Source organism: Elephantulus edwardii, unplaced genomic scaffold (assembly GCF_000299155.1).
Source record: "Elephantulus edwardii isolate Elephantulus edwardi_28Jun2011 unplaced genomic scaffold, EleEdw1.0 scaffold00094, whole genome shotgun sequence".
Taxonomy (NCBI): Eukaryota; Metazoa; Chordata; class Mammalia; order Macroscelidea; family Macroscelididae; genus Elephantulus; species Elephantulus edwardii.
This window is the reverse complement of record NW_006399844.1, coordinates 8,817,460-8,832,677: the sequence shown is the minus strand read 5'-3', so window position 1 is coordinate 8,832,677 and position 15,218 is coordinate 8,817,460. Positions and strand designations below refer to the sequence as shown.

Genomic DNA, 15,218 nt, shown 5'->3' with positions numbered 1-15,218 from the left:
GTCCCACAAGGAAAATATTGTAGAAAACCATTACTGTAGAATGAGTATAAGGATCCAAAGGGGGTGGGGGAGGGTGGAAGCAGAGGAATGAGGATGTGCAGGGGGAGAGGGGATTAATCATGAAGTTGTACAATTCGATGGGTGGGGATGAGGGAAATTGGAAGAATCTGTTCTCAAAATCAATGTATTCGAATTTGGAAATAAACTAGTATTTTTAAAAAAGCCCCAAATACCCACCTTCTTTAACCTGACACATACACTTCTTACAGAATTCTTTCAAACTTTCTCCTCTAGGTAGAGATGGCTGTCTGTTTTAATGAGTAATCAATCACTGTGGTTATTTGAGGGCATACTCCATTTGTGATTATGCACCAGTAGGTCTGAATTAAATATTTCTCTTTAACTCCAGTATCGTGTTTTAACCTGCCTTTAGAGTTATATGATCAAGTTAGCAGGTCTTACCACTTTTACTAAGTAAAGAAATTAAAACAGGAAGGCCCCAAACTCAAAGTCATAGTTGTGCATCATTTTACATTTTATGATTAAAGATACTACACATCTGACAGAACTCAGTCTGTCTCTTTGTCCTTGAATTTTGTTAACTTTCCTTTATTTTGCCCCTATTTTTTCTGGAGAAACCTTGGGAAGACTGAGGAATGTGACTGCTAAGCAGATCTCTGCACTCTAGATAATAAGCCTCAGGAAATCCTGCCAGATGTCTCAAAGCATTAACTTCCTGGTGCAGGGCTAGAATGGAACTGTGGAATAGCTTGGGGTGTGACTCAGACCTCAGGGGAATTCAGCCACAAAGAGAGGAGGAGACTGGAAGTTACTCTAATTGTCCTCCTGTTGGGGGGAAAAAATATTACATTATAACTAGAGTTTCCCAGTCTAGTATTTACCTGAGCTTGTACATAGCAGTCAACTTGAAAATTACTTGTGGGTGCACAAGGATCACAAGGCGAGAGTTGTCACTTAACCACCTTTAATTGTATACTCTGAAATTGAATAGGCTGTAAACTTCCTTTAGGAATCTCCTGGATGTTTTAGCCTCTGGTGTTGCTGGAGCAACAGATGATTAAGCAAACATTTTTTTTCTGTTAGAGTACCTCCCTTGCCTACCTTCAAGGAAGGATTGAAGATCTCAGATTAGAGTTTTTAATCTGTCTAGATCTGTGTAATTACATTTCAATAAATTGAGGTAAAATAAAATTCCATTCCTTAGTCACTATGAGCCACATTTAGAGTAGCAATATGTAACTGTTGTTGTTGTGTACTGTCTGGCAGGTTTTCAGAGGCAGAAGAGCGTGCCTTTGTGTTGAATACACAATTCCTCACCACTTAGCCACCAGAGCTCCCCTCAGTAAATGTTTGTTGAATCAGATGAATGTCTATTAAAATAAGTCACTATAATTTAATAGAGAGTATGTCAGAAAACTTACGTAGACTGAATGAAAATACAAGGTCTACTAACTTCAGGCCTCCTCTTCCTTTTATAAGGAATAGCTTCTTAATGTAAAAAAATATGTTCTTAACATATAGTGAAAATATAATACTGTTTCCTACATGTATAAATCATTGTCATCTGCCTGAAGATTAATTGACATCTGGTCACAAGCTCTCAAAAATCACCCTCTGTTTCGCACCTTCTGTGTCGTATTTAATTACTTGGTTTCTGGATTTGTCACTAGGCTATCAGCCCTTTATATTTATACCACAAATTACACTTGTTGCTAGGAAGCCTACTAAACACTCAGTTAAAAAACAAAAACACAAACTACTCTAAAAATAGCCCACTTCACCTTGAGAAGCCATTTTCAGAGCAAGTTTTTCATGCCTTGACCGTAACAAAAATAGTGCTAGGCTGTAGCCTGATGACGGTGTCTAGTGTTCAGGCCCAGGGTTCCAATGTGGCGGAAGTAGTCCAGGCTTGACTTGTATCTCCTGTGCCTGGGACTTACAGGTGGGTGTTAACTAACCTAGGCCAGTGAAAGCAATGCAAAGCCTTACACACAGCCCAAACAGGGACTGGCTGCAGAGCCCTCCATTTACTCTGATCACTAAAGCTTGGTATTTTTCATCTTTTTTTTTAAGTTTTCATTTTCAAATGGAGAAATTAAACCTTAGAGTGGCTAAATAACTTGTCAAGAAGAGTTGAAATACTGATATATTAAATCCAGATCTTTTAGCATAATAACTACTTAATAAATAGTAGTCATTGTTATTGTTACTTACCATGGAGTCTGAACTGACCCATAGCTAACCCTCCAGCAGGTTTTCAGAGGCATTTAATCACATGAGAGAAGATTGCCCATCTTTCTCCCACGGAGCACCTGGTGGATTTGAACTGTGTGTGCCCTTAGGATTGCAGCACAGCTTCCTACCACTAGGCCACCAGAACTCCCTTAATAAATTATAGTTGTTGTTACTTCTTAAGCACTATTCAAGGAGTCCCTGGGTACAGTCTCAGTGATAGAGACCATTGTTAAGGTCAGGTACTAACTGAAAGGTTAGATATTAAATCCACCCAGCAGAGCTCTGGAAAAAGGCCTGGTGACCAGCTCTCAAGAAGGCAGCAGAGCAAACCCAGGGGGCACTGTCTACTGTGGCTCACACAGGGTCATCCTCGGTCACAGTTGACTTTGACAACAACTGTTGCTTTTGTTAAGTTTTACTGGTAAGCACTTTCCCATACATTTTTATGTCATCTCATTTCTTTCCAAAACATCTCAATGAAGAAAGTATTCTCATTCCAGTTTTACAGAAGAGAAAAAGAAGCACAAAGCAATCAAATAGCTTGCCTAAGATGATACAGTTAATACCAGAACCAGAATTCTGGAATTCATCCAACTCCACAACCTGTGCTCTTAACTATCCTTTGTTGTCCCACATCCTGTTTCTAAAGTTTTTCCACCATACCATTGTTTCTCTCTAAATACTGACAGAGGAGATGTGTAGGAGCTTTGGCACACTGACCTGGGGGAGGAAATGGCTTATTGTAGCTTTACAGAGAGAAAGTGGTAGAGGTATGGGGTCAGGTATAGTTGCCTATAGAAGTGATGTGTTAGAGTTCACAGTTCGAAATCTCTGGCTTCCTGTCCCACTACCATGAAGTGAGTTGCCTTCCTGGCCTTGTATATACTTAAACCAAATTTTAAATGCCATACTTGTTTGTTGGTGGTTTGCATTCCTGTTAACTCTGCAGTTCAGCAGAATTGATTCAATGCCCAGCCACCAAGCTTGTTTTATTTGTGTGTTGTGTCTATTCTGTATCTAGTTGATCATATCCTGTAAACAATTACTGTTTTATGGTTTTTTCATTCCTTTCACTCTCAAACCATAGAGTATAAGAGTTTTGTAAATCTTTTTTATGAAACCTTTTTTTACAGAATTGAGCAAATCACTTATTCAGAGGACTTTGTTGTTGCTATTGTTATGTGCCTTTGAGTCAGGGCTTTCAGACACTATAAATTGCACAGGAGAGGGGAGCTCTGGTGGCCTAGTGGCAAGAAGCTGCAACTACAATCCCAGAGGTGCACGGTTCGAATCCACCAGATGCTCTGCCGGGGAAGGAGGGGCAGTCTCCTCCTGTACCAGTCAGATCTGATTTGACGGTACACGCACACAAAAATAATAAAATAAAATAAAAAATAAAAAAATAAATTGCACAGGAAGAAAAAAAAAATTGCACAGGAAGGAATTTCCCATCTCTCTCCCACAGAGCAGCTGGTGGATTCGATCCCCATGCCTTAGGGAAGCAATGCTTGGAGTTCAATTGAATGCTATAAGCCTGCCCTGAGATCTACCAAACACTATTCAGTCTCAAACACCTAGATTTCTTAAGCAGTGACCATTTGTAAGGTTATGGTGGTGGTTGTGTACCATTGAGTCAGAACCGACCCATAGCTGACCCTCTGCTGGGTTTTCAGGGGCAGTTAATAGCATGGGAGGAGATTGCCCAGCCTTCTGCTACAGAGCTGTGACAGATTCAAGCTGTGTTCCTTTGGGATTGCAGTGCATCTTCTTACCACTAGGCCACCAGAGTTCCCTATAACGTAGCCAGGATAAAAACTTACTCAGTAGATTGTCTTTGTTAAAAATACAGAAAACAGATTACCTACCTCTTTAAAGCAACTCCTCTTGGACATATGCATGGGATTAGTAGAAACTAGTAATAATAATATGCTAGAAATCTGCCCCTTCTTACACTCATGCCAGAGCACTTAGAACGTGGGGATGTTGGAAGAGTTAGTAAACAAGGACTGTTTCCCAGAATTACAGGAAGGAACTTAAGGACTCTTTCTTGTCTTGCAGCAGCACTTGCACCATGGGCTTAGTCCTGCCTCTCTGGAGTGACACCTTAATTCATTTGGATGGTGATGGGTAAGATAGTCTCTTGTTTTCCCCTACTTTCTGCCAAGACGTGGGATTCTGTCTTAGTGTCCATTCAGCTGAATGCACCCAAATGAATGGCAGCTCAATGAGTGCTTTTAAACTCCTGTTTTTCAAAGTGGAGTAAAAATAAAATTTGGCAGGTCCTCTAACTTCTGTTCTTCTAGACTGACTATGGTAAGAATCTGGGCACGGAAGAACTAGTTTGCTGGCTCACGCTTTAATCTGAGCATGTGGACCTGTTGCAATGCTCTCCCAGAGCATGATACGTTCTGTTTCAGCACCCTGCTGCCTCTGCCAACTGCTGGTCCACAGTGTAACCTCTTTCCTGTGCCAGTTCTTTCCACTGACCCCTAACCCCACCTGCTGGTGTTACTAGAATGAGTCCCCAAGAGACCAAGATGTGTGCTCCAGTTTATAAAGCTAGGGTCAGGTTTACTAAGAACCCCCAAGACTTCCAGATAGAAATATGCAGGAGAACAGCTTGCACATAGCTACGGCTGGAAAGCTGTGTGTCATTCCCTAACCCTGGTGTAAACATCCATTCATCTCGCATGGTAGATAAAATCAGACAATTTGCTAACACTTTTCAGTCAAGTCTTGTGCTCTAGTTAACTTGTACATGATGATTCTTTTCTGCTAAGCCAGTTGTTGCCAGCCTGGGAAAAGACCTTGAAGAATCTCGCCTGAAATAGCCCACTCTCATTTGTGGATTTTTGCCTTTTTCTTTTCAGTGGGTTCAGCGTATCAACAGATAACAGAGTCCACATATTCAAACCCGTGTCTGTGCAGGCAATGTGGTAAGATGATTTTAGTATCACTATAAAAGTTTTTAAATATGTATTGGAGTAACATTTTGTGGGCAGTAGTATTTGAAATGGTACACTTGACTGAAAATCCTTTATGGTCTATGTCAGGATTTTGTGTGATTTGTTTGTGTTATTATTAATAATAATCTAGAAGGTGCAGTTTTCAAATTGTCACCATGAGAGGCCTTGGGCACTGGTGAGCAAGGGGAAAATAGTCATTGTTAGTAATAACCAACTAACATACCAGCAATTTTAGTTGCTAGCCGTGTGCCTGCCATTGTGTTTTACATGAATTAAATTTAATCATCACACTAACCCCCCTAAAGTAGTATTATTTTTCCCATGTTATTCTATGACAGGTTTGGAAGCAGGAGTAGCATCCACTTCCTAAACAACTTGGCTCCGGCAACTCTATGAACTTTGATAAATATCAGTAGTTGTAGAGGGACTTCAGGCCTTTTGTTCATAGGGTCGCCGTAAGTTGTGCTCAACTAGAAGGCAATCAACAACAGCAATATTATGAAAAAGCGGACTTTGGAGAGATTGTATAAGTAGTCTTATATTTAGACAGAATAGACTCTTATTCTATGATTTCAAGTTATCTGGAAAAATAACTTCATATAACCACACAGTGGTGTGATGGTACGATTCAGAGTCCATCACCTTCCCAGTCAAGAAGTTTCATTTGTTACTCATTCAACTGCGTGTTGTGTGGTGGAAGTCCCCAGGAGGAGTGGAATAGAGGGAAGGCAAGCCAAGCGAGAACTAAAGGAGCCTGAAAAAGACTCCAGCATGACAATCTACCCCTGAATGACAGAACTGATAGGATTGAGGTGGGTGGGGTCCTGAGACAGAGGCCCTGAACAATTAACAGACTTATCATTTCATGCAGTAAATTAAGTAGGATGTAGAGTTTCAGGTCATGTGTTTAGACCAGGTTTCAGATTTAAGGCATGTTTCAGGGGTAAAGTTAGAAGTAGTTGACCTGCTGTTCCCAGGTGCTAAACAAAACCAAAAGGCATTAAACCCCAAAACAATAATGCTTTCAGTTATTGTTTTGAGAGGAATACAAAAGTCTTAATTCTTAAAGCCAGTGAAGACTCAAGCAGTAACCTTTGGTGAAGCTTTGATGTTCTAAAGTACACTGACTGGTGTTCCATCCTATTAGCTAATGTAGAATAAAAAAATTTTTTTTGTCATACCACATGGAGAGAAATAGTGAATTGAAAGACACAGAAAAAAAACAGATGATGTATGGATCAAAGTAGCATTCAAGCCAGGTGCTTCCTTTATAGGAAGAAGGTGGTTACAGAAGCCTGCTATTCTTGTGTACAGCTGAAATATCTGAGGGGACCAGGCCTTAAGTGTATTTTAAGCAATTGCACAAGAGGCTGCGACATTTACTTTTGAGACACTTGTTCCCTGGATAAAGAAAACCTATGTATACTGGACATTTCACAAAGTTAGCCCTTACTATAAAAGAATTTGGCTTACTTTGAGTAATATAAGATTTTTTTTAAATACAGAGTATTTTTAAAAGCATCTGCAACTCAGTTTTTATAGAAAAACAATTTTTCTAATAGAACTGACTGCCTTTTTTCCCGTTATCAAATTGATAACATTTTTGTTTAATTTGCATTATACAGTAACAGGAAGGACCTTCAAGTGTAAAGGTTCTCATAGTTACCCATCTTTGCTTCAGCAACATTTTGCATCTTATGATTAAAGATAGCACATGTCAGCAACCCTGGTGGCCTAGTGGCAAGAAGCTGCACTGCAATCCCAGAGGTGTGTGGTTTGAATCCACCAGATGCTCTGCTGGAGAAGGAGGGACCAGCTCCTCCTGTACCAGTCAGATCTGATTTGACGGTACACACAAAATAAATAATAAAATTAAATTAATTTTTTTAAAAAGATATCACATGTCTTACAGAACTTGGTCTCATGATCCTTAAGTTTTGTTACTGTCCTTTATTTTCCCTCTGGAGAAACCTTGGGAAGACTATGGAATGTTACTGCTAAGCAGATACAGACAGAATCACATACTATTGGTGGGAGAAGAAACTGGAGCATCTTTTCTGGAATGTGATTTGCCTCAATGCCTTATAATTTTGCCTACCCTTTGACCTAGTAATTCAAGTGCTAAGAGTTCATCCCTAAGACCATAATCATGAGTCTGTGCAAAGATTTTAGCTATAAGAATGTTTATCAGTGTTCTAATAATAACACATAAACAAAAAAAGGAAAATAATTTAAATGTTCCAAAAAATAGAAATCCTTTAAAATGCTCATTGAATAATACGCAATCATTTTAAAAAATTACATAGTTGAAGATGTTATCAACATAGAAAAATATTGATGACAGTGTTAAGTAAAAGAGGAAGTCATAAATGGTATACAGAAGATGATCACATCTCTTGTATACCTCTTTCTTTCATAGAGAAAAGATATGAGAGACATACACTAAAATTGTTAACAGTGGTTATTTCTAAGTTAAAGTGAATGTGGTTCACTTTTATGACTCGCTCGCTCACTCATCATTAGTGTCAAGTTAGACCTGACTCATAACTCACCCTCCAGTGGGTTTCTGAGGCTGTAAATTTCAGGGGAGATTGCACATCTTTCTTGCTCCTGTGGACCCCCTGGTAGATTATAACTGCCAGGGAGTTACTGCCTTTGGGTTACACCAAGGGATTTTTATGAAATATATGTAAATGTCTTTTAATATACTATCTTATTAGAAATTATAATTCTCTTATACTATCATTTTCTCCCTTAACAAAAAAAATTTTTTATAATTAGTAAGAATTTGAGTTGCATTTTATTAATAAGGTGTTGTTTAAGAGAGACAGCTGTAAAACCCTACAAAAATACCTACTCTTGGATAACTTACTTCCTACTATTTTTCACTTAAGGTGTTGCCAAGTATACAACCAAAAAGATATTTTTTAGTTGTGTTTAAAAAACTGGAAAAAGTCCAGTGTTTAGCTGCCTTTCTCTATGAGCCAGTTGAGTGGAGACAGAATTGAGTCCTGTGTGCACTTTATTCAGATATTAGTGGTCTGAGAGAGGCAGAGGGTATTGATGCCCTAAGGATCGCTTCTGATATCTAAGGATCAAGCCAGACATTTTTAAGAGGTGAGCTGAAAGGAATGGGAGAGAAGGGTCCAGTAAAGCCAGTGTGGGAGGGAAGTGTCCAGGAGTCTGATAGGGCTTTGTTCAATAATCTTCCTTCCTTGTTGGTGGCCAAATGTCCTGGACTTTGTCTTCAGAAAAAGTATTTATCAGACTTCCTGCAGATGCTGTAGTCTTCTGCAATAAGTCTTTTCATGCTGGAATGACTTGATCATAAGTCCTTAGTTCCTGGAACATACCTTATACTCTAATAGTTGGTCAAGCTAGTAGACCTTACATAAACATCTACTCAATGTTGTCCTAAATGCAGGTATCTGTGCACTCTTTTTCTAAGTTTAGGCGTCTGTTTATTAACTCCTCCCATCCCAATCATTCATTCTTTGGGGGTTCCTAAATTCAGAGTTAGAAGAATTAGTCTCAGAATAACCAGAGCTGTTCTTGAAAAGTAGCCCAAAGGTGTGGGATGAATTATTTTTAAATACCAGGAGTTGCAGGTAACAAGTATGGTAAAATCATTAGCTCACCACTTCCTGGATATTAAATGGCACATCCTCAAGGCTTGACAACAACTCTGAAATCCCTGTGGAGCCTCAAAGAGTTATAGAGAATAAATGCTATAGCATCATTCTGTGCCCAAGGATACCTACATTTGTATAGCAAATTGTTGAGATCCTTAGTTCTCTGCATAGGTACTGTGTAGCCATAGCATAGTTCTAATCAGACCAACTTCTCTTTGATGAGTTTTCATTTCTCCTTATACATCACATCTTTCACAAGAAATATATCTAGTCTAATGCCAGGAGGGTCACCTATGGTGGGGATGTTTCATCAGAGCTTCCAGATTGAGATAGACTAGGAAGCGGGATTGGCCAACCATCCACTTCTGAAATAACAGGCTTCTGAAAACCCCATGGGCCATAGAGGAATACAGGCAGCTGTAGTAGTAGAGGTCAAGCCCAGACTGAAAGTCACTCAGAATGAGAAGAAACAAGCTGCAAGCAACTTTTAAAGGTGGAAAGGTCAGCAGAAGAGAGGAAGACCCTTAACAAGGTGGACTGACACAGTGACTGCAGCAATGGGCTCAGTGTGTCAGAAGTGACAAAGATGGCACAGGACAGGCTAGGAATCAACTCTCTTGTTCATAAAGTTGCTATGAGTCATATTCAGTTCAGTAGCACCTGACAGCAGCATTGCTGTGGATAAATAATATAGTAATCAGAATCAGCAATCAGGTATTTCAAGGAGTGCAGGCCTCCAGATACCAATTCCCACAGGATTTGAAAATGGAAAGAGTTTGGGTTACTATGAATCATTGGCTTTTTGGTATTCCACAGTTCTATAGTTCTCATTTTCTGACTTACCTTTCAGGTCTGCGCTGCAGAGTTTGCACAAGGCTTGTGAAGTTGCCAGGATGCATAACTACTACCCAGGCAGCTTGTTTCTAACCTGGGTGAGTTACTATGAGAGCCATATCAACTCTGACCAATCCTCAGTCAACGAGTGGAACGCTATGCAGGATGTGCAGTCCCACCGGCCGGACTCGCCCGCACTCTTCACAGACATGTGAGTCAGTTCGATGAGGATGACAAAAGTCTTCCCGATGTGCCTGTGGGGGTCACAGACAGCGTGTTTCTCCCTAGGATCTCCTCTTGAGGAATTAATCTTAGCCAGTCATATTAATCATGCTGTGCACCCTTCTCAAAAAAATCTAATGTTTTCTCTCTGAGCCGACCCTTCCTTGGATACAATGAAGTGTCTTTGGTTAAAAACATCAGTACCATAAAACCTCAGTAATTTAGACTCTCCTAATTTAAAATTTGAATACAGTCATACTGTGTGCTTTAAACGTTTATTCATATGGTCACTTATCATGCATGTCCACAATCCCATAGACTGTAACTACCGACTGCCAATGGAAAACAGACATAACAAACATAACCAGTCATATAGCCTCCTACTTGAAAACCTTACCTCTCATGTCTCTTGCACCACCAGGCATGCAACAGTAAAATACTTACATAGTCTATAATGCATATATCTTGATATTCACAATAAACACCTATGTATGTATGGTGCTTTTTATCATTATTTGAATAGGAAACTTGCCTACTTACACATGAAAAGGTTTTTTCTGTATCATTTGTGCTTTGGCTCATAGGCAGCAGCATCTCATCTCGTGTATCCTCTGTCTTCTAATACTATAATGTCATCTGTCAGGTTACTTTTCTTTTGAAAATAGTACCATCAAGTACAGCATGACTCCCAAAGCTCAATAGAAGCAATGCTATTGATAGGGCAGCAAGAGGCAAAGGAGAAGAATCAACTTGGAAGTGAAACAGGCTTATTAACAGGAAGCTATAATATCAGTGGTTGCTTGTCTCTTAAAATTTAGATATATTCACACAATGTGGAAATAACATAATGCCCCATTTCACAGACTGTATTGTGGATGTGATATGAAGCATACTGTATAGAAAGGTTGGGCTAAAGATTACCTTTTTACTATGTGTGAGGGGGAAAGCCTTTAACAAGCAAATTATTGGCACAAAGAAGCTTTCAGAGGAATACTTAAACACATAGGAAAACAAGACATTTGCTGTCAATTTCAAAGACTATTTAACATTGTTATGCTAATTGAATTTCTGTTGGTGTGGGGAACCATGTTTGCTTTTACTGTTTTATAATTCAAGTGTGTGTGTGTGTTAGCCAGCCCAGCCTTTGCATTGTTAGAGAGTCCTTCTTAGTTGGATTTTATTAAATATTTCTTGTGTACTGTTAATTAGATAAAGGCTCAAAATGATGTTTAATTTTTTCCTTTTTAGGTCTATATGTTGATGATTTTGTCTCTGTTTTGGATTTTTTTTTTTTCACACGTAGTTTCTGCTTTAAAAATGAGTCCAGATACTAATTTTGCTCTTCTTTTTTTTTTTTTTTTTTGGGTGTGTGTGTGAGTGTGAGTGTGAGTGTACCGTCAAATCAGATCTGACTGGTACAGGAGGAGATTGTCCCTCCTTTTCCCGGCAGAGCATCTGGTAGATTCGAACCATGTGCCTCTGGGATTGTAGTTGCAACTCCTTGCCACTAGGCCACCAGAGCTCCCCTTAATTTTTCTCTTGATCTTTCTTTAGTCTACAGCTGGGAAAGCAGTAGTTAATGTACTGTCTGACCCCACAAAAAAAAACAAAAGAATTCACCTTCAGGTTCCTAAAGCCATATCAAAACAGTTCCTGGGTTTTATCTTTGTGTTTAAGAAAAATAAATAAGAAACTTAATTTATGTAATCGTGCAGTAATACTTTTAACTAGAAACACTGGACATTCTAATAATTGTGTGAAATAGCAAAAAAAGCAATTTTTAGAGTACTACTGGTATAAGAATTCTCCTTTTCAGGAGGCTAAGTCTACAGTACTAAAAAAGAAATGAAGATTAAGCCAGCTTTCAGAATCTCAGGAGTTGTACTAATTTCAGCCTTTCCATCTGTGTAATGGGTTTGCAGAAAATACATGTCTGATCTGGCTCTAAAAACAGACATTTTGAACCAGACTTATAGTCTCTTCCCTTTTCCCTGATTTTATTGAGAACATTTGGAGAATACAAGAAACCAAGAAGTCAATAAAATTGCCCTTAATCTCTCTGTGTTAAGCAAAATAATATAAATGTAATCCCTGACACATGGAACCAGTGACCAGTTACTGTTGAGCTAACGCCAACTCATGGGGCATGTGGCTGGTTTTCCAGACATTGGTCACCAGGCCCTTCTTCTGAGGTACCTCTGGGTGGATTCTGGCTGCTAACCTCTCAGGTAGTGGCAAAGTCTTTTGACCACTTGTGCCACCCATGGACTCCTAGCACGTGGTAAAATCTAATTATATGTTAGTTATTAATACATTATCATTCTGATTTTAAAAGATATTTAATAAATAATTCACTTCTTAATGTAGAAAAGTCTTAAAGCCATAGACCTAAGTATTAATCATGATAATCTCAGGATAGAGGGATTTTCAGTGCTTTATATTTTCTTTGTGTTTGTATGTATTTTCTAATTTTTCCAAATTATATCAAAGGGAATGAGAGTGTGTGTGTGTGTGCGTACGCGCGCGTACGCACACGCACTCAGAATATTGATGTTTTCCGTTCTCTTTCTTCATAACTAGAAGCTCAAAAAATTAGAAACTCCCTGACTAGAAGCTCCAACTCGTTTCCATCCAGTTGGAACCAGCTCACAGCTGGTCTCTGTCGGGTCTCCCAGGCTGTGACTCAAACAGAAGATTGGCCATCTTTTTACCTCGGAGCTGCTGGTGAATTCAAACCTCCAGGAAGGCTCAGCCTTCGAGTTAGCTGCCCAACTCCCTACTAATTAGGATCCTCAGAGTATATACCAAGGTGCTTGACTTAAGTGCTCAACTGTGAATGAAATGTATCTTTTAAAAATGAAAGAAATTAGAAGAAGGGACCTTTCTGTATGATGCCTCCAGTAAATACCAGATGGTATGCTTGCTAGGCACTTCATACATGGTATTTCACTCAGTCCATCTAAGAACCTCATGAGGCAAATATTATTAGATACTCAGTTCACAGAGAAGGAGACAGACATGCAGGGAAAAGAAACGTATTCAAGGTCACATGATCAAAAAGTAGCAGAGCTGAGATTTAAACCCTCTTCTCTCTTGAGCTCTGCCTCAATTATGAAGGCTTGAGAAAAAGGTTGCTAATCTAGGAAATCTAACTCAAGCACACAAATGCTGAAATTTGCCCTTTTTACATTTTTTTTACTATGATTTGAGTGAAAATTTACAGATCCAATTGGTTTTCATTCAGCAGTTAATACGTTATATCTGATGGCCTTGATTACAATCCCCATGTTGTAACAGTGCTCTGCCCACATCTTCCCTGGGCTTCTCATTTCTGTTTGTCCTTCTTTCCTGTCCCTTTCTGCCTTCTGAGCTTTATCTATGAGCAAATACTGCCCTTTTGATCTTGTATGCTAATATTTTTAATGGCAGACTTAAATATGTACCTTTCTACCATTAGCTACAAATGCACGGAAGGAGGGGAAAGTGAAGGGGGATAGTTAAGAATTTTAATCCTAGTCAAGACTGGAAAGGATGCTTCCTTCAGCTGTTTGATAGGGAGATGGCACTATTATCATGTTTTACACGGTCCATGGGGAAAACTGTGTTTTACATGGTTCATGGGAAACTAATAGCCCAAGTGGTAGGAGCCCCAAGGTTGTGGGGTGACCGCATCCATCTTTGGAGATTACCAAAGCTATTTTTGCCGCCAGTGATAAGGTTGTAGGCAGCAGAGGCAGGCTGGATGCCTGAAGGCTTAGTGCACTTCCATCTCCGAATAAGGAAGCCCAGAGCAGATTCCTTCCTTGAGTAGGTGGGAGAGAAAACTGAGACAGAAAGTGCCCTCTTGTCAGCATCACTCAGATTCTGTATAATATGAAATAATGCTTTCAGAGAGCAATATCCAGTTACATTGAACCAGTATCCTTCTAGTAATTGGAGAGTCAGCTTGATTAGTTTGATTTTGTACTGAAGTTCCACATGTAATTTTCTTCTTACAAGTCAGAAGACTTTGAGAAGCAATATAATCCTGCAGGTAGAGTGTTAAACTGGCCTAAGAGTTCTGGTTTCCCTGCCAGTGTGGGTGATCTTCATCATGTCAGTAAACCTTTTAGCTGTTTATTTCCGTAATCTGTTAAAATGTGCTTTTGTTACTAGGAAAGCTTTCTTGGGTGAAATAAAGTACTCCAGGTATATGATCCCTACAACTCAATTTGTAGAGAATTTGTCTAATGAAGAAGGCAGGTGTTTCTTCGTCTTTTCTATTTGCTAAGCCCACAACAATGAATGATCTGCACTGGAGTGGTATTTGAAGCTCAAAAGAACCAGTTCCATAGCATGTCACACCACCAGTCTGCTCAGCTTGGCAATCTAGCTCAATAAGTAGTAGTCGAGGGGAATAAATGGGAACGTGTGAATGTAGTGTTCCCCTACCGTATTAACACTTAGTTTTGCAAATGTGTCTTTATTCTTTAATGGGCCCATATACATGAATATATGTAAGAGCTTTTAGATATGTTTGGTTTTGTTGATTTGTTTTGTTGATATGGTTGTTGTTGTTGATTGCCATTGAGTCAAACATGACTCACAGCGACTCCATGAACAAAAGGCCTAATGTCTTTCTCTAACTATTGTCGTTTCTCCAAGTTCATAGAGTTTCCATAGGCATGTGGTTTTGGAGGTGGATGCCACTCCTGCTTCCAAACCTGTTTTACAACTGGGAGCTCAACCAAACACTGTTCACCTTGGGAAACCATTATGGCATTTGACACCCAATGACTCAAGGTTCAGCATCACAGCAAACCCAGATTACTTCAGTACAGCAAAGTGACAAAGAGTGATGTACAAAGTAGAAGAATGTTCCTCCAAAATATAACACTAGTCTCACTTAGCTGTGGTTAAGTGTCGTCAGGTTGAATACTACTCATAGCAACCATATGAACAAAAAAACCTGAACTCTTCTATAATTAGTATCATTTCTATATGTTGATAGAGTTAATGGAGTTTCTAGAGGCATCTGGTTTAGGAAGCAGATGTGAATCCTGCTTCTGAACCTGAATCAATCTGGAAGCTCCTCCAAACACTGTCCATGATGGGTAACCATTATGGTATTTGACTCAGCTATGGCACAGTGTTCAGCATCACAGCAAATCCAAGTTATTCAATACAGCAAATAGACAGACGACTGCTGTACCATTTAAAGAATGTTATCCTAACATCGGGCCCTGTTGTTGTTGTTGTTGTTATGTGCCGTCGAGTCGCTTGCGACTCATAGCGACCCTATGTACAACAGCCCTAAACTCTGCTCTGT

At 39.4% G+C, this 15,218-nt stretch overlaps 1 protein-coding gene across 2 annotated transcripts in view; it reads left to right on the top strand.

Moving 5' to 3' along the window:
• SSH2 (slingshot protein phosphatase 2) overlaps nt 1-15,218 on the top strand; it is a 311,107-nt gene that overhangs the window by 255,480 nt on the left and 40,409 nt on the right. For both annotated transcript variants that reach the window (XM_006890988.1, XM_006890987.1), the window contains 3 exons: nt 4,315-4,383; nt 5,127-5,192; nt 9,705-9,899. In XM_006890988.1, the coding sequence (XP_006891050.1) occupies nt 4,315-4,383; nt 5,127-5,192; nt 9,705-9,899 (330 nt within the window). The remainder of the gene's footprint in view (nt 1-4,314; nt 4,384-5,126; nt 5,193-9,704; nt 9,900-15,218) is intronic.